The sequence below is a fragment of the Pleurodeles waltl genome, chromosome 8 (genome assembly GCF_031143425.1).
Source record: "Pleurodeles waltl isolate 20211129_DDA chromosome 8, aPleWal1.hap1.20221129, whole genome shotgun sequence".
Classification (NCBI taxonomy): Eukaryota; Metazoa; Chordata; class Amphibia; order Caudata; family Salamandridae; genus Pleurodeles; species Pleurodeles waltl.
This window is the reverse complement of record NC_090447.1, coordinates 791,698,584-791,718,833: the sequence shown is the minus strand read 5'-3', so window position 1 is coordinate 791,718,833 and position 20,250 is coordinate 791,698,584. Positions and strand designations below refer to the sequence as shown.

General features: G+C 48.9%; 2 protein-coding genes across 14 annotated transcripts in view; both read left to right on the top strand.

Annotated features, from left to right (window-relative positions):
- HTR1F (5-hydroxytryptamine receptor 1F) overlaps positions 1–20,250 on the top strand; it is a 2,610,837-nt gene that overhangs the window by 2,139,028 nt on the left and 451,559 nt on the right. The window lies entirely within an intron of this gene.
- On the top strand, positions 8,008–18,265 carry LOC138249559 (zinc transporter ZIP5-like). Its single transcript, XM_069203505.1, is given in 4 exon segments — positions 8,008–8,090; positions 16,335–17,041; positions 17,044–17,690; positions 17,726–18,265. Coding segments are annotated over 4 exon segments (1,977 nt in total).

The window sequence follows — 20,250 nt, the reverse complement described above, 5'->3', positions numbered from 1 at the left end:
TTGTAACCCTTTGCGGTACATTATGCCTGTGCCAGGCATAATGTACGCAAAGGTGACATTCCCCCTGTTAGAGGGGGCCAAAAAATGGCGCAAAGAAATCTGACAAATTTCTTTGCGTAATTTTTTTCCAGCACTTTTAATGCCTGCTCAGAGCAGGCGTTAAAAGGAGGCTTCTGTTGGTTACAATGGACCTCTGGGTGCTTTGCAGGATTAGCATCAAAATATTTACGCTAATCCTGCAAAGCACCTGACTAGTGAACAAAATTCTGATGCTAGTCCCCTAACTACCGCCATGGTGTGCCTTATTTTAAATACAGCACACTCATGTGGCGTTGGGGGGTGCTAAGGAGCACAAGAAAAGTGGCGGAGCACTGTGTGCATCGCCACTCTTTCAAATATGACACATGGTGCATATTGGAGAGCCCCTAGTGCCATTCTAATGCCACATTAGTGTCATTTTTTATGCTAATGTGGTGTTAGAAGGCCAAAAATGCTGTGCCATATTTATAAAGTGGTGCAATGCATGCATTGCATCACTTTGCAACAATTTGTGCTACATTATGCCTGCGCCAGGCATAATGTATGCAAAGGGGCATCCCACCCTTTAGGGGAGTGAAAAAAATGGTGCAAAGAAATCTGACAGATTTCTTTGCGTCATTGTTTTCTGACACTTTTATCTCCTGCTCAGAGCAGGCATTAAAACAAGGCTTCCATTGTTTACAATCGGCCTCTGGGTGCTTTTCAGGATTAGCGTCAACATTTTTTATGCTAATCCTGCAAAGCGCCGGACTAGCATAAAAAATTAGTACACTAGTCCTCTAACTACCTCCATGGTGCACCATATTTTAAATATGATGCACACATGGTGGCGTTAGGGGGGGCGCTAAGGGGTGCAAAGAAAAAGTGGCACTACACTATGTGCAGCGTCATGTTTCTTAAATATGCCCCATAGTTCTTTTTTTTTGCAGCAGGCATATTAACCCTCTATGCTACTTTATGTTGCTAGGCAAAACTCCCATCTCTCTCCCTAGCAGGAACATTAATCACATGAGGTATCTTGACATTTTAATTGTTTCCTGAAGGCTGGATGCACAAGGAACTTTTCAGCAGGTGCTTTTAAATCAAAAGTTTCAGAAGTTATTGCTAAACACAGCGCCCCCGCTGAGGTCAACACCCAGTGCGGCCACACCGCTCTCACCACCCAAAAGCCGGCCCTGTCCCATAGGCCACAAAGTCTCATGAGGAATGAAACTGGGGTGAAATGTTTGCACCCAGTTCCTATTTGCAGGTCCCATGACCATACATGTACACTTTATGGGTCATCCAGAATTGTCATACTTCTTCGACTCAGCTCAGGACCAGTGCCCAGGCCTTTTGTCACCCTGCAGGGCCACGTTAATTACATTTCAACCGAGCAGAGGGAACAAAGATCATCCCATAAAAAAGGAGTAATTAATAGTGCTTCCCTCAGCTCCTGAAAAGGAAAAAGTGGGTAAGAAAATCAGCATCTGTTAATTACCCGTCACACTGTTCCAGGGATAAGGACAGCCCAGGCTCACTGAACAAAGGAGGAAGCCCAGACAACTGGAGGAGTCTCCTCTTTGAAGGCTTGTTGAGAAAGGCCCTGGCAGCTATGTCAGTGAGGGGAAAACCGAGAACCCCAGAGGGAATGTGAACATTGACTCCTTGTTGATGCCATCTGGAAGTGTCCCAGCATGCTGTTTTGGAGGGTTGGGACAAATGCTGGCTTCTAGAACCATCCACCCCTTTTAAAAACTCTTGCAAAAGAGGACAGAGGCCTGTTTGTGTTTTCTCTACTGAACCCTGGCACAGTGACTTCCATGGACAAGTGAAAGAAGAAACTGCCTGATGCTCAAAATGACTCTGCCCCTTTTGACCCCAGAACCAGTGCGTCTCTCCAAGGGTCAGGGAGGCTCAACCTTTTTATGCCCCCGAGGACCAGTTTGAGAGATAGATTTTGACTTCTCACCCAGTGACAAAGACCAAGAGGAGATCTGGTGCAGGGAGCCATTGAAACCAGCTCCTTGCAACTCACACCACCTTGGAGGCCAAGAGCCTAATGCAACTGCTCATAGTGGCTATGTTAGACTTGGCATCATTGGCATGGTCCCCCTTAACTTTTTGCCTATACTTCCCAGGTTGCTTCCGAGTGCTGAACTCTGTTTTTGCTGTTTTTGTTTGCTCTGGACACTTTACCACTACTGATCAGTGCTAAAGTGAAAGTGTTCCCTGTACAAATTAGATGTATACATTGACTTATCCATGATTGGCAAATTTGATTTACTAGTAAGCCCCTAGTAAAGTGCACTAGAGGTGCCCAGGGCCCTTAAATCAAATGCTACTAGTGGGCCTGCTGCACTGGTTGTGCCACCCACCTTAGTAGCCCTGTAAACATGGCTCAGACCTGCCACTGCAGTGTCTGTGTGTGCAGTTTTAAAGCTGCAAATTCAACTTGGCAAGTGTACCACTTGCTAGGCCTAAACCTTCCCTTTTTATACATGTAAGGCACCCCTAAGGTAGGTCCGAGGTAACCTCATGGGCAGGATGCAGTGTATGTTAAAGGTAGGACATGTACTTATGTGTTGTACATGTTCTGACAGTGAAATACTGCCAAATTGGGTTTCATTGTTGCAAGGCCTATCTCTCTCATAGGTTTCATGGGGGCTGCCTTTAAATATTATTAAAGTGCAGTTTCCCTTTGGGAGCAGATAGAGATGTGGAGTTTGGGGTGTCTGAACTCACAATTTAAAAATACATCTTTTAGTGAAGTTGGTTGTTAGATTGTGTGTTTGAAAATGCCACTTTTAGAAAGCAGACATTTTCTTGCTTAAACCATTCTGTGACTCTGCTTGTTTGTGGATTCTCTGTCTGGGTCAGTTTGACAGTTGGGCTATTTGCACCTCTCTTCTAGACAGTGACACAAAGGGAGCTGGGTGTAGCCTGCATATCCTGACGGGCCATCTTTGCTAAGGGGGGGGTGGAGTGGTCACTTTGTGCTTGCCCTCACACAATGCAGTCTCTAACCCCCTGATGTGTGTCTGGGGCCTGGCCAGGACAAGGCAGGATCTTGAAAACAATAGACTTCTCTTTGAAGTAGGCACTCCAAACCCTGAAAATCAGATTACTTCTGGAACCAAGAGGAACCTATGCGGGAGAAGAGCTGGAGGAGGAGTACTGCCCCTTTGCCTGTGGCTGTGCTTTGCTGGGTTGGCCTGCAGTAGCTGCTTCTGCCTGAGAGAGGACAAAGACTGACTTCTGTGTGACTTCCCCCTGGTGAAGAATCTCCAAGGGCTTGAACTTAGCTTGCCCCCTGTTCTTTAAGTCTCAGGGACATCAAAGACTTCTCTCTGCCAGCACTTGGACTTTCTGCTGAGATTCCTGCCTCCCAAGTGGTGCCTTAACCTGTCTCTGGGTTAGGGCACCAGTAAAGATATAAAGGCTTTCTGGAAAGTGGTCAACTCTGTCCCACTGAATGACAAGGATAAAACTGCAATAGATTGTGTCATTCCAGCTCAGGATTGGGTGTAACATTTTTCTAAAATCTTTAAAACAGAGAACAAATTTCCCCAGGAAGAAACAAATGGCCCCATGGCAGGGAGAAATGCCTTTCTAGGCGCAGCCTTCTTTAATTCAATAGAAGTAGGCGATGTAATACAGGCTGTTCAAGATTGCCCTTTTGATAAAGCACATGGCCCGGATAGAATCCCAGCTGATGTATATAAAACCTTGCCAGAATTCTGGGGACCATTACTTACTAATGTTTTGAGATCTGCTATGACAGGCCCCCTAATAGATACCTGGAGAGAAGCGATTATCATGCCTATTTTTAAGAAGGGGGACAGGGCTGACCAACAATGTTTTTGCCCAATCTCCCTCTTAGATAGCTCGGTCAAGATATTAGGCTGAGTGGTTTTAAACAAACTGGAAAAATGGACCATGGAGACTAAGGCCCTCATTATAACATTGACGGTAAAAACAGCCTACCACCGCGGCCACGGCTGCCAAAAGACCGTCGTCGTGGCTACCACCCATCTGCCATAATATAACCACAGCCTGATTTCCGCCACAAGAATGGCGGAAATCCGGCTGTGGCCATACTGGCGGATGGCGACAAGGTGGCGCTGCTACCACCAGAAGCGCCACGCCAGTAGTATCATGAGAAATAATACGGCCTGGCGGTGTTCTGCCGTCAGGCGCTATTGGTGGTAGCAGCACACGTCCCTTCTCCTGCCGGAAAACCCCCTGGAGCCAGATAAGTCGGGTCTCCGACAGAGGAGGGGGTGGAAGATGTTGTGTGTATGTGTAGGGGTGTGTGTATGTTTGTGTGTGCATGATTGCGGGTGTATGTTGTATGTTGACTGCATGTGTGAATGTAAGGAAGTGTGAGTGCATATATGTATTGTAATCGTGATGTGTGTCTGCATGTATGTGTTGAAGTGTGTGTGGATGTGTGTGTGATAGGATGTATGCATGTGTGTATGTATGTGTGAATGCGTGTGTCTGCATGTGTGTATGTGTGAAGGGGCGAGAATGTAGGGAGGGTCATTGGAAAGGTGGACGGGGTGGGAGTGGTCATTGGAAAGGTTGGGGGTGGTGGGGGGCACCTATCAGTGTCATGGAAGGAATTCCCTGTCACTGATAGGGCCTACCGCCGTGGTTTTCAAGATAGGCGGGGTCATAATCCCACAGGCGGCACAATGGTTGCAGCTGGGCTGTTACCGCCATAGTGATCGGAGTGATACATTGGCCGGTTGGCTCCAGCCAACCCGCCAATGTCATAATGTGGCGGTAAGTACCACCAGCCTGTTGGCGGTACTACCACAACATTATCGCCGACCACCAGGGTCATAATGACCCCCTAATAGTTTATCAAAGGTACAGTATGGGTTTCAACCAGGGTTGGGTACAGTTGAACAGACTCTTAATCTGACTTTGATAGTACAAAAATACACTAAGGCAAAAAAAGGCTGTGAACACTTAGCCTTTATGGATCTGTCCTGTGCTTTTGACACAGTTGACAGACCCAAACTGTGGACTGTTATGTCAAATATGGGGATGGATAAAGACATAATCGCCTTTCTCAGTAGGCTTCATGCCTGCACTTCTGCACAGGTCTGTTTTACCCAGGAGGGCGATCTAACAGAAAAATGTGCTTCCTTAAATGGGGTCAGACAGGGATGTGTGTTGGCCCCCTTTCTCTTCTGTCTCCATATAAATGGCCTGGAAGATTTTTTTATGTAATATGGGGAAGGATTTGCGACTTAGTCAATTCAAGTTCTGCTTTATGCAGACGAAGCTGTACTTATTTTAAGGACAGCAAATGGTCTCCAATCTTTATTAAATGCTTTTAACATGTCTACGGGGAACCTTGGTCTTAAAATTAATAGAACAAAGTCATTTGTGATGAAGAGTGGCCCAAAGTTATCAAAAAGTAAAATATTTGTCCTGGAAGGTGCAGAAATACTTAAGGTTCCCAATGTTACTTACCTGGGGGGCCCAATAGATGTTGATTTTAACTGGAAATGTTTAATCAGTGTTCGTGTCCTGCAATTCCAAAGAGCCATAGGTGCTCTTTTTAGATTTCTTAAAAAGCTGGGGCATAAACCAGTAAAAAATGTTGACTGTTTTTAAAAGCAAGGGGTGTGGGGCTACACTGATTGTACGAGTCTTCAGATATTTGAAAATAAGTTCTGAAGAAGGCTATTAGCAGTCCCGCAATCCACTCGAGGGTGTTTTGTCATGAAGAGGTAGGTTTGAGAGGCATATCTGACCATATAAGACTGCATCCTATATTGCTTTGGCTAAAAGTCTGGCTAAATCCGAAAGCCCATCTATGCAGACAAGTGATTAAGGACTGTTTGTCACTGACTCGGCCGATGGACATACCCTGGCTCAGATATGTTAATTCCATACTTTGTCATCTTGTGTCAGGGGAATATTTTCTTGCCCCTGACTCCCTAGCAGGGTGGGCTAACAAGAGGATTAAGAAGCTATATTGGTATTCTATTTATGATTCAAACTCAATTAATGACACAGCCGGGGATCAGGAGAGGTGGCTGTCACAGTCATCACATCCTATGTTATATCTTGACATTATTACCTCTAAGCGGCACAGGTTTTTACTTACTAGACTACACTTGAAGAGTATACATTATCTAGCAGTATTTTCCACCCAAGGTACCTGGTTTAAGAAACCTCTGCCATGTCATTGTGACAACAAATCTCTCCAAAGCACTTTGCACTTTGCCTATTTTGTAATTTATATATTGTGCCCACGAGACGGTTTTTACGTCCAATATTCTTGTCCATGGGCATTAGGACTTGCCACCTTGCCTATTTTGTTTACATAACCTGGGAAATGAAGGGACAATACAGGCTGTGTTAAACCTTATATATGCTGCTTTTCGTATTCAAAGTTGTTATTAACTTTGTTATTTATTGTATTTATGAGAATTATGTATGTAATTGATTATGGGGGTGATTACCGCCGCCCGCCAAGCGGGAACTGCCAGAAGACCGCGGTCATTCTGGGTTTCCCACTGGGCTGGCGGGCGACCGCCGAAAGTCCGCCCGCCAGCCCAGCGGGAAACACCCTTCCCACGAGGACGCCGGCTCAGAATGGAGCCGGCGGAGTGGGAAGGTGCGACGGGTGCAGTTGCACCCGTCGCGAATTTCAGTGTCTGCAAAGCAGACACTGAAATTCTTTGTGGGGCCCTCTTACGGGGGCCCCTGCAGTTCCCATGCCATTGGCATGGGCACTGCAGGGGCCCCCAGGGGCCCCACGGCACCCCATACCGCCATCCTGTTCCTGGCGGGCGAACCGCTGTATGCGGTGTCAGAATCCCCATGGCAGCGCAGCAAGCTGCGCCGCCATGGCGGATTCCCATGGGCAGCGGAAAGTCGGCGGTACACCGCCGGCTTTCCGCTTCTGGCCGCGGCTGTACCGCCGCGGTCAGAATGCCCGGCGGAGCACCGCCAGCCTGTTGGCGGTGCTACCGCCAACCTCCGCCATGGCGGTAATTACCACCAGGGTCAGAATGACCCCCTATGTCTTTTATGGCTCTTTTGAACCGAATAAAGTATTTGATGATGATAATGATGAAGTTTTGCCCCAACCGGTCTCTGGGCCCTTGAAAGGTGCAGCTGGTGAAAAAGGACAGAAATCCATGCAAACACCACCGTGCGGGGAAATTTTCGATGCACCTTCCACAACGCAGCTCATAAATGACCCACTGCGGCTTCATGGCTAAAATTTACGCTCCACCTGCATCGCAGCTGGGAGATTGATGCATCACGGTTGGAGAAATTACGTGCAACACCTGCTTACAGAGGCTGATAACGATGAAACCCCACGCAGCGCGGTTTTCTGACACCGTGCAACCAGATTTCAATGCAACATCACTGCGTGTGAAAAATCAACTCAAAGCCTGCCCGGACCTGATGTGCCCATCCGGAAATCGACACATAGCTCTCTTGCAAAGGAGAAAAATGACGCATTGCCAACCCGACCCGGAGAAGGAACGACGCACGGTCTCACTTGCGGGTGAGAAATCGACGTATCAATGACTTTTGCGATGCATGCTCGCACATGCGGCTTTATTTTTGATGGAAACCAGGTACTTTTGTGCAGTTACAGCATTCTCACTGTTTTCTAAGGATTAAGGTGGGCATTATGACCCTGGCGGTCTGTTGATGTGGCAGTATTACCGCCAACAGAATGGCGGTAATTCCCACCAAATTATGGCCATGGCGGTGTTCCCTCCCATAGACAGCCAATGTACCCCATAACCGCCAGTGCATTAACACCACCGACCATGGTGGTAGCCTCCTGCAGCCAGGCGGAAGACAAGGATACACCCAACATATTATGACATTGGATACCACTAGGATTTCCGGTCGTTAGCAACGCCACCAAAAGCCTGCCAGAAACACGTCATCTAAAAGAAGACACTCACCTCCAGGGACACAAAGGAGTCCACGGCCGCCATGGAACCTGAACTGCAAGTCTTCCCGATGCTGTACTATGCCATGGTTGTCCTGGAGCATCAACGAAGACGAAGACAACAGCGGTGAGTACAGCTGCCTAGCACAAAAGGGATGGAGGGAGGGAGGGGAGAGTGACATATACACACACACAACACAAACCATGCACACACACCACACACCCAGAACCCACTACAGAGTTAATCAAAAGTAACAGAACCCAGGAGCACAGAAAGCCAGGACACATACCTCTGTTCTAACCACTGTAATAAGGTGGCAACACGGACCTCATAATAAATATGCCAAGTAATATACATTGAAATGTACAGAATGGGCCATTGCCCAGTCCAAAGTTCAAAATGGGCACATGGCCACAGGGCAACGTCCAAGGCCCAACTTGACTCCTGACATCATCATGACTTCACTGTTCAGGGGCATAATGTTAGAAATGGGCAGGCACCTCAGGGGAAGGGGGGTGGCGGGGTACTCCAAATCTGGAGGGGTCTTCTTCCCACTGGTTCTGGAGGGGGTTTCCTGCCCACTGGTTCTGGAGGGGGCTTCCTGCCCACTGTCTCTGGAGGGGGGCTTCCTGCCCACTGTCCCTGGTGGGGGGTCCTTGCCCACTGGTTCTGGAAGGGCCTTCCTGCCCTCTGGTTCTGGAGGGGGCTTCCTGCCCACTGTCTCTGGAGGAGGCTTCCTGCCCACTGGTTCTGGAGGGGGCTTCCAGCCCACTGTCACTGGAGGAGCCTCCTTGCCCTCTGGTTATTGAGGGGGCTCCTTGCCCTCTGGCGGTGGAGGGGGCTCCTTGCCCTCTGGTGGTGGAGGGGACTCCATGGCCTCAGTTTGGGAATAGGGCTCCTCAGCCTTACTTTTGTGAGGGGTCTCCTTGGCCTTTGTCCTGGAAGGGGTCTCCTTGGCTTTTGTCTTAGGAGTGGTCTCCTTGCCCCTAGGTTTTGGAGGTGCCTCTGTGGACTTGGTTGTCAGTTGGGAGAGGGCGGCACTTTAGGCCTCCATTTTGGGGGTAAAGGAGTGTCCTTGGTGGGGGGTGGCGTCCCACTCATGTGCCCCCTAGTGGCACCTGGAGACTTTGGGGGGAACAGTGCCAGACTGTGTGCATGAGGTACTGGGCTGGGAGTGTGGGACCTTCCTCTTTCGGGCAGGAGGGGGGATGGGAGGGAAGAGGTCAAGGAGGGAAAGGAAAAGCTTGTTATGGCCAAGGTGGCGGATGTGGGAGGAGGGATGGGAGTGGAGGTAGAGGTAGTGGTTGTAGGAGTAGGAGGTGTGCTGGAATTGGCCTCCTGGGTCCTGTGGGCTGCAGCTTCCTCACTCGCCTTTGCCCCCGCTCCTTTGCCAGATGATGCTAATGCAGACAAGGACAGGATGACAAAAGGAGAGGGGGGAGAAAGGGAGCACAGGGTCAATCACAGTACCAACACTACAGATGGCATACACATCACTGTCACACCCTGAGTTTGAGAATGGCCAGTATGGACCACACTAGCATACCATTGGCTAAGTACCACAGCAGGTAGGAGCCAAACACTGCCATCTGAAAACCAACTGGGACCAACTAAGCCATGGCTGCCATAGAAAGCCAGCTACCTAGCTATCAAAAACAAGCAATTCATCCCATTTAACCTAAGCGGGACCACACAGCAATTTTTAAGCTGGCTAAATGGGGCATCCACTGTCGAGTACCCTTCACCCATATCCCATGCCAGCCAACAGAGATGGGTGTCAAACACACTGTACTCACCTCCCTGTGGCTGCTGTGATACCCTCAAGCGCCCATCCAGCTCTGGGTAGGCCACTGCCGGTATGTGGGCCATCAGGAGGGTCAGGTTCTGACAGGCACCCCTCCCTCATTGGGAGGCCATCCCCAGCTGGGCCTCCCCCGTCTTCCGGGCCCAGCATCTCAGGTCCTCCCACCATTTCCTGCAGTGGGTGCTTCGCAGGCTATAAACCCCTATGGTCCGCACATCCTTGAAGATGGCACGCCACAACCCCTTCTTCTGATGGGCGCTGACCTTCAGGTGAAACACAAACAGAGGGACACCATGAACCAGACAATCCAGCCTGTCACACATTTGGCCTACGAACTGCATTTGCCCCTCATCAGGCACACACATGACCCGTACCTTTGCATTAACACTGCCACCAGCCATACCCCCTCCAAATGACGCACTGTCAGCACACACGTACATCTCCATGCAGCCATGTCACATGCAACGTACCCATGGTGTACTCACCTGTTCGTCTGGAGGCCCATACAGCTGCCCATACATGGTTAAGACCCCATCCACTAGGCACTCCAACTCGTCCGAAGTGAAGGCTGGGTCCCTTTCCCCTGTTGCAGGGGCCATGGCAGCTTCCAGTCAGAGGTCACAGCAGCACACGCAGTGGAGGTGTTGTCCTGTGGAAAGTTAGGAATCAAGTGAAGTGATAGTCAGAAAATGGCAGTCCTGTCTGCGGCGGTGTACACCGTTACCGCCGGCGGTGATCCTCATTGGTTACTGTACTTCATTGAGCCCCATGTTAGCCAATAAGGAATTGCACGGCGGTGCAGACTGCCTTCGGCCATGACACCTAACGGCGGCGGAGTGAGGTCACTTTCACCTGTCCCTGCATACAGGACAGGTGGTTGCCATTTTATACTGCTGGTACACAATTACTGAATAAATACTGCATCATTGGTGTCAAATGTACACACCTAGGCATTTCCATTGTCCAGCATACAAACATGCTCTGTATACACTGATGTGGTGGGTCCATATTTCCTGTTGTCACTCCCTTCTTACTTTTCAGTCCCTTTGTTACCAACCACTGCAGAGGAAAAGGAGGAGGAGGCAAGCCCCCGTGTACAGACCCCTTGTGGAAATGGCTACACTTGAGGGCAGGCACATCATACTCACCTATCGACTGGACAGGGCCACAATCACAGAGCTGTGTGCACAATTGGAGCCTGACCCGGAAACTGCTATCCGTTGCACCACAGTAATCCCCCCTCTTGTGCAGGCCCTATCAGTGCTTCATTTCCTGGCAACAGGCTCTTTCCAAGTGGCACTGGGCTTGGCTGCAGGAATGTCACACTCAGGCCCTCATTCCTACTTTGGCGGGCGGCGGTCGCCGCCCGCCAAACGGGAACCGCCAGAAGACCGTACCGCGGTCAAAAGACAGCGGCGGTCATTCTGACTTTCCCGCTGGGCTGGCGGGTGACCCCCAAAAGGCCGCCCGCCCGCCCAGCGGGAAAGCACCAGCAACGAGGAAGCCGGCTCCGAATGGAGCCGGCGGAGTTGCTGGTGTGCGACGGGTGCAGTTGCACCCGTCGCAATTTTCAGTGTCTGCCAAGCAGACACTTAAAATCAATGTGGGGCCCTGTTAGGGGGCCTCTGCAGTGCCCATGCCAGTGGCATGGGCACTGCAGGGGCCCCCAGGGGCCCCACGACACCCGTTCCCGCCAGCCTGGTTCTGGCGGTGAAAACCGCCAGAACCAGGCTGGCAGGAAGGGGGTCGGAATCCCCATGGCGGCGCTGCTTGCAGCGCCGCCGTGGAGGATTCACAGGGGCAACGGGAAACCGGCGGAAAACCGCCGGCTTCCCTTTTCTGACCGCGGCTTTACCGCCGCGGTCAGAATAGCCCCAGAAGCACCGCCAGCCTGTTGGCGGTGCTTCCTCCGTCCCCTACCCTGGCGGTCTCGGACCTCCAGGGTAGGAATGACCCCCTCAGTGCTCTCTATTGTGCTAACAAGGGTTTTGGCAGCCTTGCCCAAACACATGTGCAGCTACATTGCATTCCCCCAAGTAGATGATTTGCCCACTGTGAAAAGTCCATTCTATGCAATTGGACATATACCACATGTTATTAGGGCCATTGACGAGACCCATATTACCTGAGTCCCCAAACTCCGAGCCAATGAACAGGTCTACAGGAAAAGGAAGAGTTTCCACTCACTCAATATCCAGATGGTGTGCCTTGCTGACCAGTACATATCCCAACGTCACTGCTAAGTATACTGGGTCGGTGCATTACACTTTTGTCCTGAGGAATAGCAGCATTCCACAGCTGATGGCACAACTACAGAGGCACATAGTGTGGCTTATAGGTGAGCCTGAGTCCCCACCTAAAGTATGTCAGTGTATGCTTGTAGGAGTCAAACCCCATTCCATTGCGCAGGGCTAATGTGTATGCCTCACGCCTTGCAGGTGGCGCCAGCTACCCAAACCTGGTCCGGCTCTTGACCACTGTTAGGAATCCGAGTACAGGGGCTGAGAATAGGTACAATGATGCTCATGTGCATACCAGGAGGGTTGTTGAAAGGACCTTTGGTCTCCTGAAGGCCGGGTTCAGGTGCCTCCATCTGACAGATGGATTCCTATGCTACTCCCCTGAGAAGGTCTGCCAGATTGTTGCTGTGTGTTGCATGTTGCATAACTTGGCCCTCAGACGACATGTGTCCTATCTGCAGGAGGGGGGGGGGTGACAATGCACCTGTGGCAGCCGTGGACACTGAGGACAGTGAGGAGGTGGAAGAGGATGAAGATGTAGACAACAGGACACTAATGATACAGCAGTACTTCCAATAACACTCAGATAAGACTGTTGAAATACCTTTTTCTCCATTTTAGTGCTGTGCTGTGAGGCTGGAGCATGATGCCAGCCACTACCACGCCATCCTAACTGACTGTCACCTATGCCTTCCCATTTTGCAGATGTTGGTGTAGTCACAACTGTGTACTGATGTGATGACTACAGACATTGTACATTTCTGTCTGATAAAGCACTATTACTCCAGTTGTGTTCAAGGGTGTTTATTGAAGTGACAAAAATGAAGGGATGGTGCAATGGAGTCGGGGTGATGGTTGAGAAAAGCCCAATGTAGTGGGCTAGTCTGTTTGTTGCACAGGTCCAGTGTCCAATGGACCATAGGAAGGGGAGCAATGGCAATTCAAAGTGGACAAGGTGACTCAGTGGAACACAAGGGGGAGATTCGGAGGGGCTCATTTCCTGGCAGTGGTCTTGGTCTTGGCAAGTGTCTCTGGTGTCTGTCTGGGTCTCAGGGAAAGTTTGCATGGTGGTTCACCTTCTGCAGGGGGAGGGGTGCTGCTGGCCTATGGGTCCTGTGGCAGGGCCTCCTGTCCACTAGCTGCAGCTGATGTTGATGGCTGCTGGGTGGAGTGGCTAGTGGGAGTGGCCCTCTGATTTGCTCTGTCCTCCTGCAAGGTGTTGACCATGTTACCCAGCACCCCTACAATGGAGGCCATGTTTGCATTTAGGCACTGCAACTGCTGCTTGACCTCCTGGTGGTGTACCTCCTGCAGCCGCTGGTTCTCCTGCATGATGTTGATCAACTTGGCCATCTTGTCCTGGGATTGTTGGTAAGCCCCCAGGACATTTGTGAATGCCTCCTCTGCAGTCGGTTCCCTGGGCCTGTCCTCCCCTGGCATACAGCTGTCCTCCATGTGTCCCTGTCCCCCGTGCCTGTGTCCCCTCAGCTGTGTGCCCACTCCCACTGACACCAGGACCCTCATTATCTTGCCTGTGTGGTGTGGACTCGGGTCCCTGTACAGGTGGACACACTAGTGACTGACGTGTTCTGGGAACAGAGATCTGGGGGCGTTGGCTGGCTGCTGTGGTGTTGGATTCTGAGTGGGGGAGCCTGGCTTTGGGATGGGGTAGCTGACTAACCAGTGGTCCCAGATGGGCAGGGATCTGATCCAGAGCTCCAGAGTTGCTGTCATCAGTGGGGGCATCTTCGGGGGGGGGGGGCTGGGAAGCCGTGGCACCTCCTCGCTTCTGACATCGGCTGGGGCACCTGTGGGGATGTAAGTGTTGAATTATGCTACATGGCTGTGATATATTCCACATTGCTTTCTTTCCCAATGTTATTGGTGTTGTCCTGACACTTTTGGTTGTGTATGGAGATGAATTGTGGGATTGTTAGTTCTGCATGCTGTGCATGCATTGGTGGTGGGTGTGCAAGCAGGGCTGGAAGGGATGTACATGCAGTGGGTATGGCATGTAGGGGTTGCCATTTGGATGTGGCAATTGGGGTGGTGTACAGTGTATGATGGTATGGGGTGATGGGGTGAGGGTTAGGGGTGGTGGTGGCATGCAGTTATGGGGGGTGATAGGTAGAAAATGTTGACTAACCAGTGTCCAGTCCTCCGGCTACTCCAGTGAGTCCCTCAGGATGCAGTATTGCCAAGACTTGCTCCTCCCATGCTGTCAGCTGTGGGGGACGAGGTGGGGTCCACCTCCAGTCCTGCTGATGGCGACCTGGTGCCTTGATGCAATGGAACGCACCTTCCCCCGTAGATCGTTCCACCTATTTTAGATGTCGTCCCTTGTGTGTGGATATGGTCCCACGGCATTCATCCTGTCCACGATCCTTTGCCATAGCTCCATTTTCCTGGCAATGGATATCTGCTTTACCTGTGCACCAATCAGCTGTGTGTCTACCCTGACAATTTCCTCGACCATGACCCGCAACTCCTCATTGGTGAACCGGGGGTGCCTTTGTGGGGACATGGGTGTTGTGTGGAGTGTGTTGTGTAGAGGGTGATGTGTGAAGTGTTGGGGTGTGTGGTGTGTGATGCGTGAGGGATGTGTAGGTAGATGTGGCGTGTATGGGCAGTTCTGTGTATAAGTGGCATGGCAAAGTGTTTCGGTCTTCGAGTATTTGCAAAGGATAGTGGCTGATGTGGGTGTGTGATTCATAGTGCTGTTGGTGGGTGTGTGAGGGGTGTGTATTGGTGTCAGGTGTGGGTTTTTGGTTTTGGCCAATGTCATGTCGTTTTGTATTTGGGTGGCCATGTCTGCCGCAGCGGTGTGCATCGCCAATGGTTTACCACTATTGACTGTTCGCTGTGGTGATTTGTGGGTCATAATTTGAAGGGCATTGTTTTGGTGGCGTGACGTTATGGGTGTTAGTACTGTCAGTTTATCACGTTCCTTCGGTCTAGCAGATTTGTGGTTGTGGCAGTATTCTGTCAGTTTTAGGTGTATGGGTCATAATCTGGCAGGCGGATGTTTGCCTCCGAGGTGGTATGATGGCGGCAGTCACCGCGGCGGTAAGTGGGATTTACCGCCAATGTCATAATGAGGTCCAAAGACTCTTCTTCTTTTTAAAGTTCATAACTTGACTTGTGTATGTTGGATTTTTGTCGTTTTGATCTTGTTTTGTTTAGATGAATATTACCAATTTGTCTAAACCTGTGTGGTGTCATTTTGTAGTGGTTTCACTGGTTTACTGTGTGTGTTGGTACAAATACTTTACACACAGCTTCTGACGTTAAGTCTGCATGCTTGTGCCAAGCTATCAAGGGGCTGAGTGGGGGTTAACTCAGGGTGATTCTCCTTTACCCTGACTAAAGTGAGGGTCCTTGCTTGGATGGAGGCAACCTGACTGCCAGCCAATGAACCTATTTCTAACAGGCTACATCCTACTACCAGAGTAAATGAGCCCATGATCGCCCCAGTTGGCTGAACAGGGCCCAAGTTATGACTTTTTAGTGTCAGCTATCTTTGACCTTTTGTGAGCAAAAGTGTGCATAGAGCTCCATTGCATTTCCTAAAAATACCCCGTGGTGGATCACGGCCCGGGGGTCACCACAAGGGCTTATTAATAATTAACAGCCCCAGAGCTCTATTTATATGTATGTGCAAATGTGCTGAGTATATATGTATACATATATACACACACACACACCACATATGTACATTCTTTTTGGGAGAAACTCTCCAACCTCCCCCTTGTTGTAACCTTTCTATCCTTTTCCCATACCCACCCCTTAACCCTAGAAACACTATTACCACCTTATACCTCACCCACCTAAGAGCCTAAACCCACCCTTACCATCCTTTACCCCTACCCAACTCTGAACCCCAAAAACAAGCTTACCATTAAATACCCCTACCCATCCCTAAACTTAAACCCTAAAACACCTTTACTACCCTATGCCCCCACTCACCTATAAACCCTAAAAACACCCTTACCACTTTACACCCCTGTCCACCCCAAACCCTAAAACATTCTTATGCCAGGTCGTACCTGCCCAGATAGGATGGGCCAGGCTGATCTTTGACCCTGCTGGAGTCCGTCTAAGCAAAAGCGCTAGACGAGAGCTCCTGAAAACATTCACTGGAGGGAACTGGGGTGTTCGCCTATTACCCCAATCCTGGGTAACTGGGGTTAGGCCAGCAAGTCTCTCATACTGGCTTTTGGCCCCGCAGGGATCTCAACAGCAAGGAGCAGGATAGCTTCTTTCAATGGCCTGTGTTAATTATATGCCATTGTTATCCCCTCTATGGCTGTTCCTCCTCATCTACAGCCATCTCTGCCATGGGGACCTGAAGTCAAATGCCTCGTCCAGTCACTTTCTACCCTCTGTGCTCCCTATAACAGAAGATGCTCATTATAAAGGCCAACAAAGTATTCTCCAGGATGCCAATGCTAATGGCAGGCAAGCTGTTTTCCGCAATGCAGAGGAGGAGAAGGGTTACTACCTTCAGCAGCTTTTCATGCAATATGGTCAGAACGGCACCCTGTCCTTCAATGGACTGACAAACCTCCTCCAGAACCTGTGTCTTGGCCAGGTGCAGGTGGTGGAGATCCAACATGAAGATCTGGGTCATGGGCACGTCTCCCACTTAGACATCTTAGAGGTACAGGAGCAGAAGCATGCCCACTCACACTCCAGCTTGGAGCATGCAGTGGAATCTGACATTAATACCACATCTAGGTCTCAGGCTGTGAAAGTTTGGACAAAGCGAACCACAACTAAGCCAGGAAAAACCCACCTAGTTCAGTCGACAACTGAAGCTGGGAGGGAGTTCACTAACGCCGGCAATGCATGGAGTCGACAGTCTTGGAGCAGGCCAGAGCAGATCCAGTCTGAACATCACTGGGCCAGGAACAGTATCCTCGAACAGCTCTTATTGCTGGACCACTCTAGCTACAACCACTTGCATGAAGATTGCTTGAACGTCACCCAGCTCCTGCTGAACTTTGGGCTGAATGGCATCGAAGAGCTGACGCCCAGCAGTTCTCCCTGATCTGCCCAGCTTTGCTGTACCAGATAGACAGCTGTGTCTGTATCCGGCATAATGATGTGTTGCGTGTCCAGCAGGAAAAGGCTGCTTGGGACATGGCAGTGGTTGGTTTTGGCTTTTCGGCCGTCACCATCATCAGTGTGCCTTCCCTTTTGGCCATTCTCCTTGTGCCTTTGCTGAGCCGCAGCGTTTTCTACTTCTTGCTAGCATTCCTGGTGGCGCTGGCCGTAGGTACTCTATGTGGAGACGCGTTGCTCCACCTTCTGCCCCATGCGCATGGAACGCACCACAAGGTTTTGAAGCCACAACAAGTAGAAGCCCCAGAAGACAGCATTCTGAAGGGGCTTTGTGTGGTGGCTGGGATTTACTTGCTGTTTCTTATTGAGAATATTCTGGGACTGACTAAGCGGAGAACAAAGAAAAAGAAAACAAAGAGTGATTGTTCGGGATCTCAGCAGGCCAGCCTGGTAGCACTGCGAGCCCTGGGTTCCACAGAAGAACATGAGTCTCCCTCCTCCTTTGACCTGGAGCCAGGAAGTACTGAGAAGATACACCACTGTTCCCTTCTTGTGCAAGCTGAGCCAGGGGAAGAGCATAACAATACTGCACAATCAACTCGCACATCCAGAGAGGACGTGCAGTTCTTATGGGGCATTCTCATGGCCCCCAGCAGACAGGGGCAGCTGATATTTCTGATATCGCCTGGATGGTAATCCTAGGAGATGGCATCCACAACTTTACCAATGGACTAGCAATAGGTGCTGCCTTTTCCCAGGGCATACCCAGCGGTTTAAGCACCAGTATTGCTGTCTTCTGCCATGAGCTGCCTCACGAACTCGGTGACTTTGCGGTTCTGCTGCAGGCGGGGATGCCTGTGCGACGGGTATTGATCTTCAGTTTGCTGTCTGCTTTCCTGGGGTACCTTGGCATGCTTGTGGGCAACACCGTGAGCCAGAGCTCCTCCAAGGTAACGCCTTGGATTTTTGCTGGCACTGCAGGAATTTTCCTCCATGTCGCCCTGGTGGACATGCTTCCAGACATGTTGCAGCGGGATCCTGCTGGGAAGGGAAAGACAAAGATCTTCTTTCTTCACAATTTTGGGTTTCTTCTGGGAACAGCCTTGATGCTCTGCATCGCCCTTTTTGAAGATGGACTGCAGTTCCTCATTGTGGATTTATTAGCCCTCCGTTCATCGTTCGCCTCAATTTAATCTACCCAAACAGCCATTGATGGCCACAAAACATCTCTGTTTTCATTTTCAAAGATTAGATCTAATACTTGGAGGCCTCCTTAACCAGAACGTGTCTGGGACAGTCTGTAACGTACCCGACCGGGCTACGATTCTTCTGCAAAACTCATGGACAACCCCTTAACTCTACTCTGTTGTGGTCTCACAAGGAGGGTCACTATTACAAAATCTAAGATAAAATGGATGGACAAATGCAGAACGTAAAATGAGGTTTATAAGAGTTTCTGTCAAGTGCCCAAAAATAAGCTTTGACCTATCATGCCACAGGACAATGTAAGCAAGCCATAGGAATATATAGCCATCCAGTCCCATTGCTAACTGCCGTTTCTGTATGATGAAAATGTTGTGCATCCAATCATTTTACCAATAAAGGCTTTGATTTTTAAGCTAAAAAAAAACATTCTTATCACCGAATACGTTTTCCCATTCCTATACCCAAAAAACACCCTTACTTCCTTGTGCCCCTACCCACCCATAAACCCTAAAAGCATCCTTCCACCCCATATATTTACTTATTCCTCCCCTCTCTCTCTCTCTCTGTATATATATATATATATATATATATAGATATATATAACTTATTCCTCCCCTCTCTCTCTCGCTCTCTTTGTATATATATATATATATATATATATATATATATATATATATATATATATATAAAGAGAGAGAGAGAGAGAGAGAGAGAGAGAGAGAGACAGAGAGAGAGAGAGAGAGGAATCACCTTAAATATACTTTCCTTTCACTGTAAAGGTGTGTGTAGTAAAGGAATAAACATGGTAAAGGCATTGTGTGGTAATGAATGTGTTGTAAAGACATTTAGTTGTCTCCCATTATGGTGAAAAGCCAACGATAAAGGCTATAGGCCTGATTGGTTCATTGTTAATGTTGTGTCAGATGCTGTAGATCAGATCTGTTTAAGAAAAGTTACAAAAAAGGCCCTAGACCTGATTTAATTATTATATACCACATATATGAAACATACCATAAAAACAGTTAGGTATTTGCTACATAAAGATATTAGAATTAGTTTAATACCACTCAGATTAAAATAAAAATACTGTAGCTCAGAAAACATGCAGAGATATTCTATCTTTCCTACAAAGAGTGCAAAACAAAAAGTCACCATTATTATATTATTTCAGCTGATCACTAATCATCTAGAAAAACAGTGCAAAGGAAGGAAAAGCCAGGTTTTACTTTTGTTGTTTAAACTGCAGCTTTAATTTTGCTCTGTTTCTTGACTTTTCTTTTGGTTGCTGGTTCTTACAACTGACATTAGGAGGTCAGAACTCAACTCTAATAAGTTATTACATTTGAACAGCTATGTCATGTCTTTATTACAGGTGACTGGAGGTGTCACAAGTTGTCTGCAATAAGGAAATTACAGACAGAATGTTAGACAGAGATTGCTGACTCCCATGTATTACCAGTGGATAGTTATAATTAGGATCACATGTCAATAGAAAGAAGATTTTTTGGTTTGCTTATAACTTTGGTGCTGTGTAAAGAATCCTCACAAAACTTTCCAAAAAAGTATTATCCATCTCAGCTCCTTCTGGAAAGTTTGGCCAATAAAAAAGGGTGTCCTAAAACGAGCTTCCCGCATGCAACTTTACACAGGAGAATGGAACAGCAATATTCATCTTGGTCCGGAAAGTGTGATTTTTGTGATTTGGTGTAATCAGTTCAGTAGTTTTTGAGAAATTAAAAGTCAAAATTGATGTATAGATCACGCCACAGAGGATCCACAGAGCCAAAAGATCTAAAGATCTGATCAGCTGCCAACGAATCAACAAAGATGTGGTGGAAGCAATTTTAGGACCAGGGGACTCTGTCCCTTGTCCTAGAAAAATATTTTAAAACATATTTAGAAAACAAGGTAGAGATACCATGCCGCCTAGGCCTGGTGCAGGTGTTTCAGTGGGACACTCCAGGCAAAAACA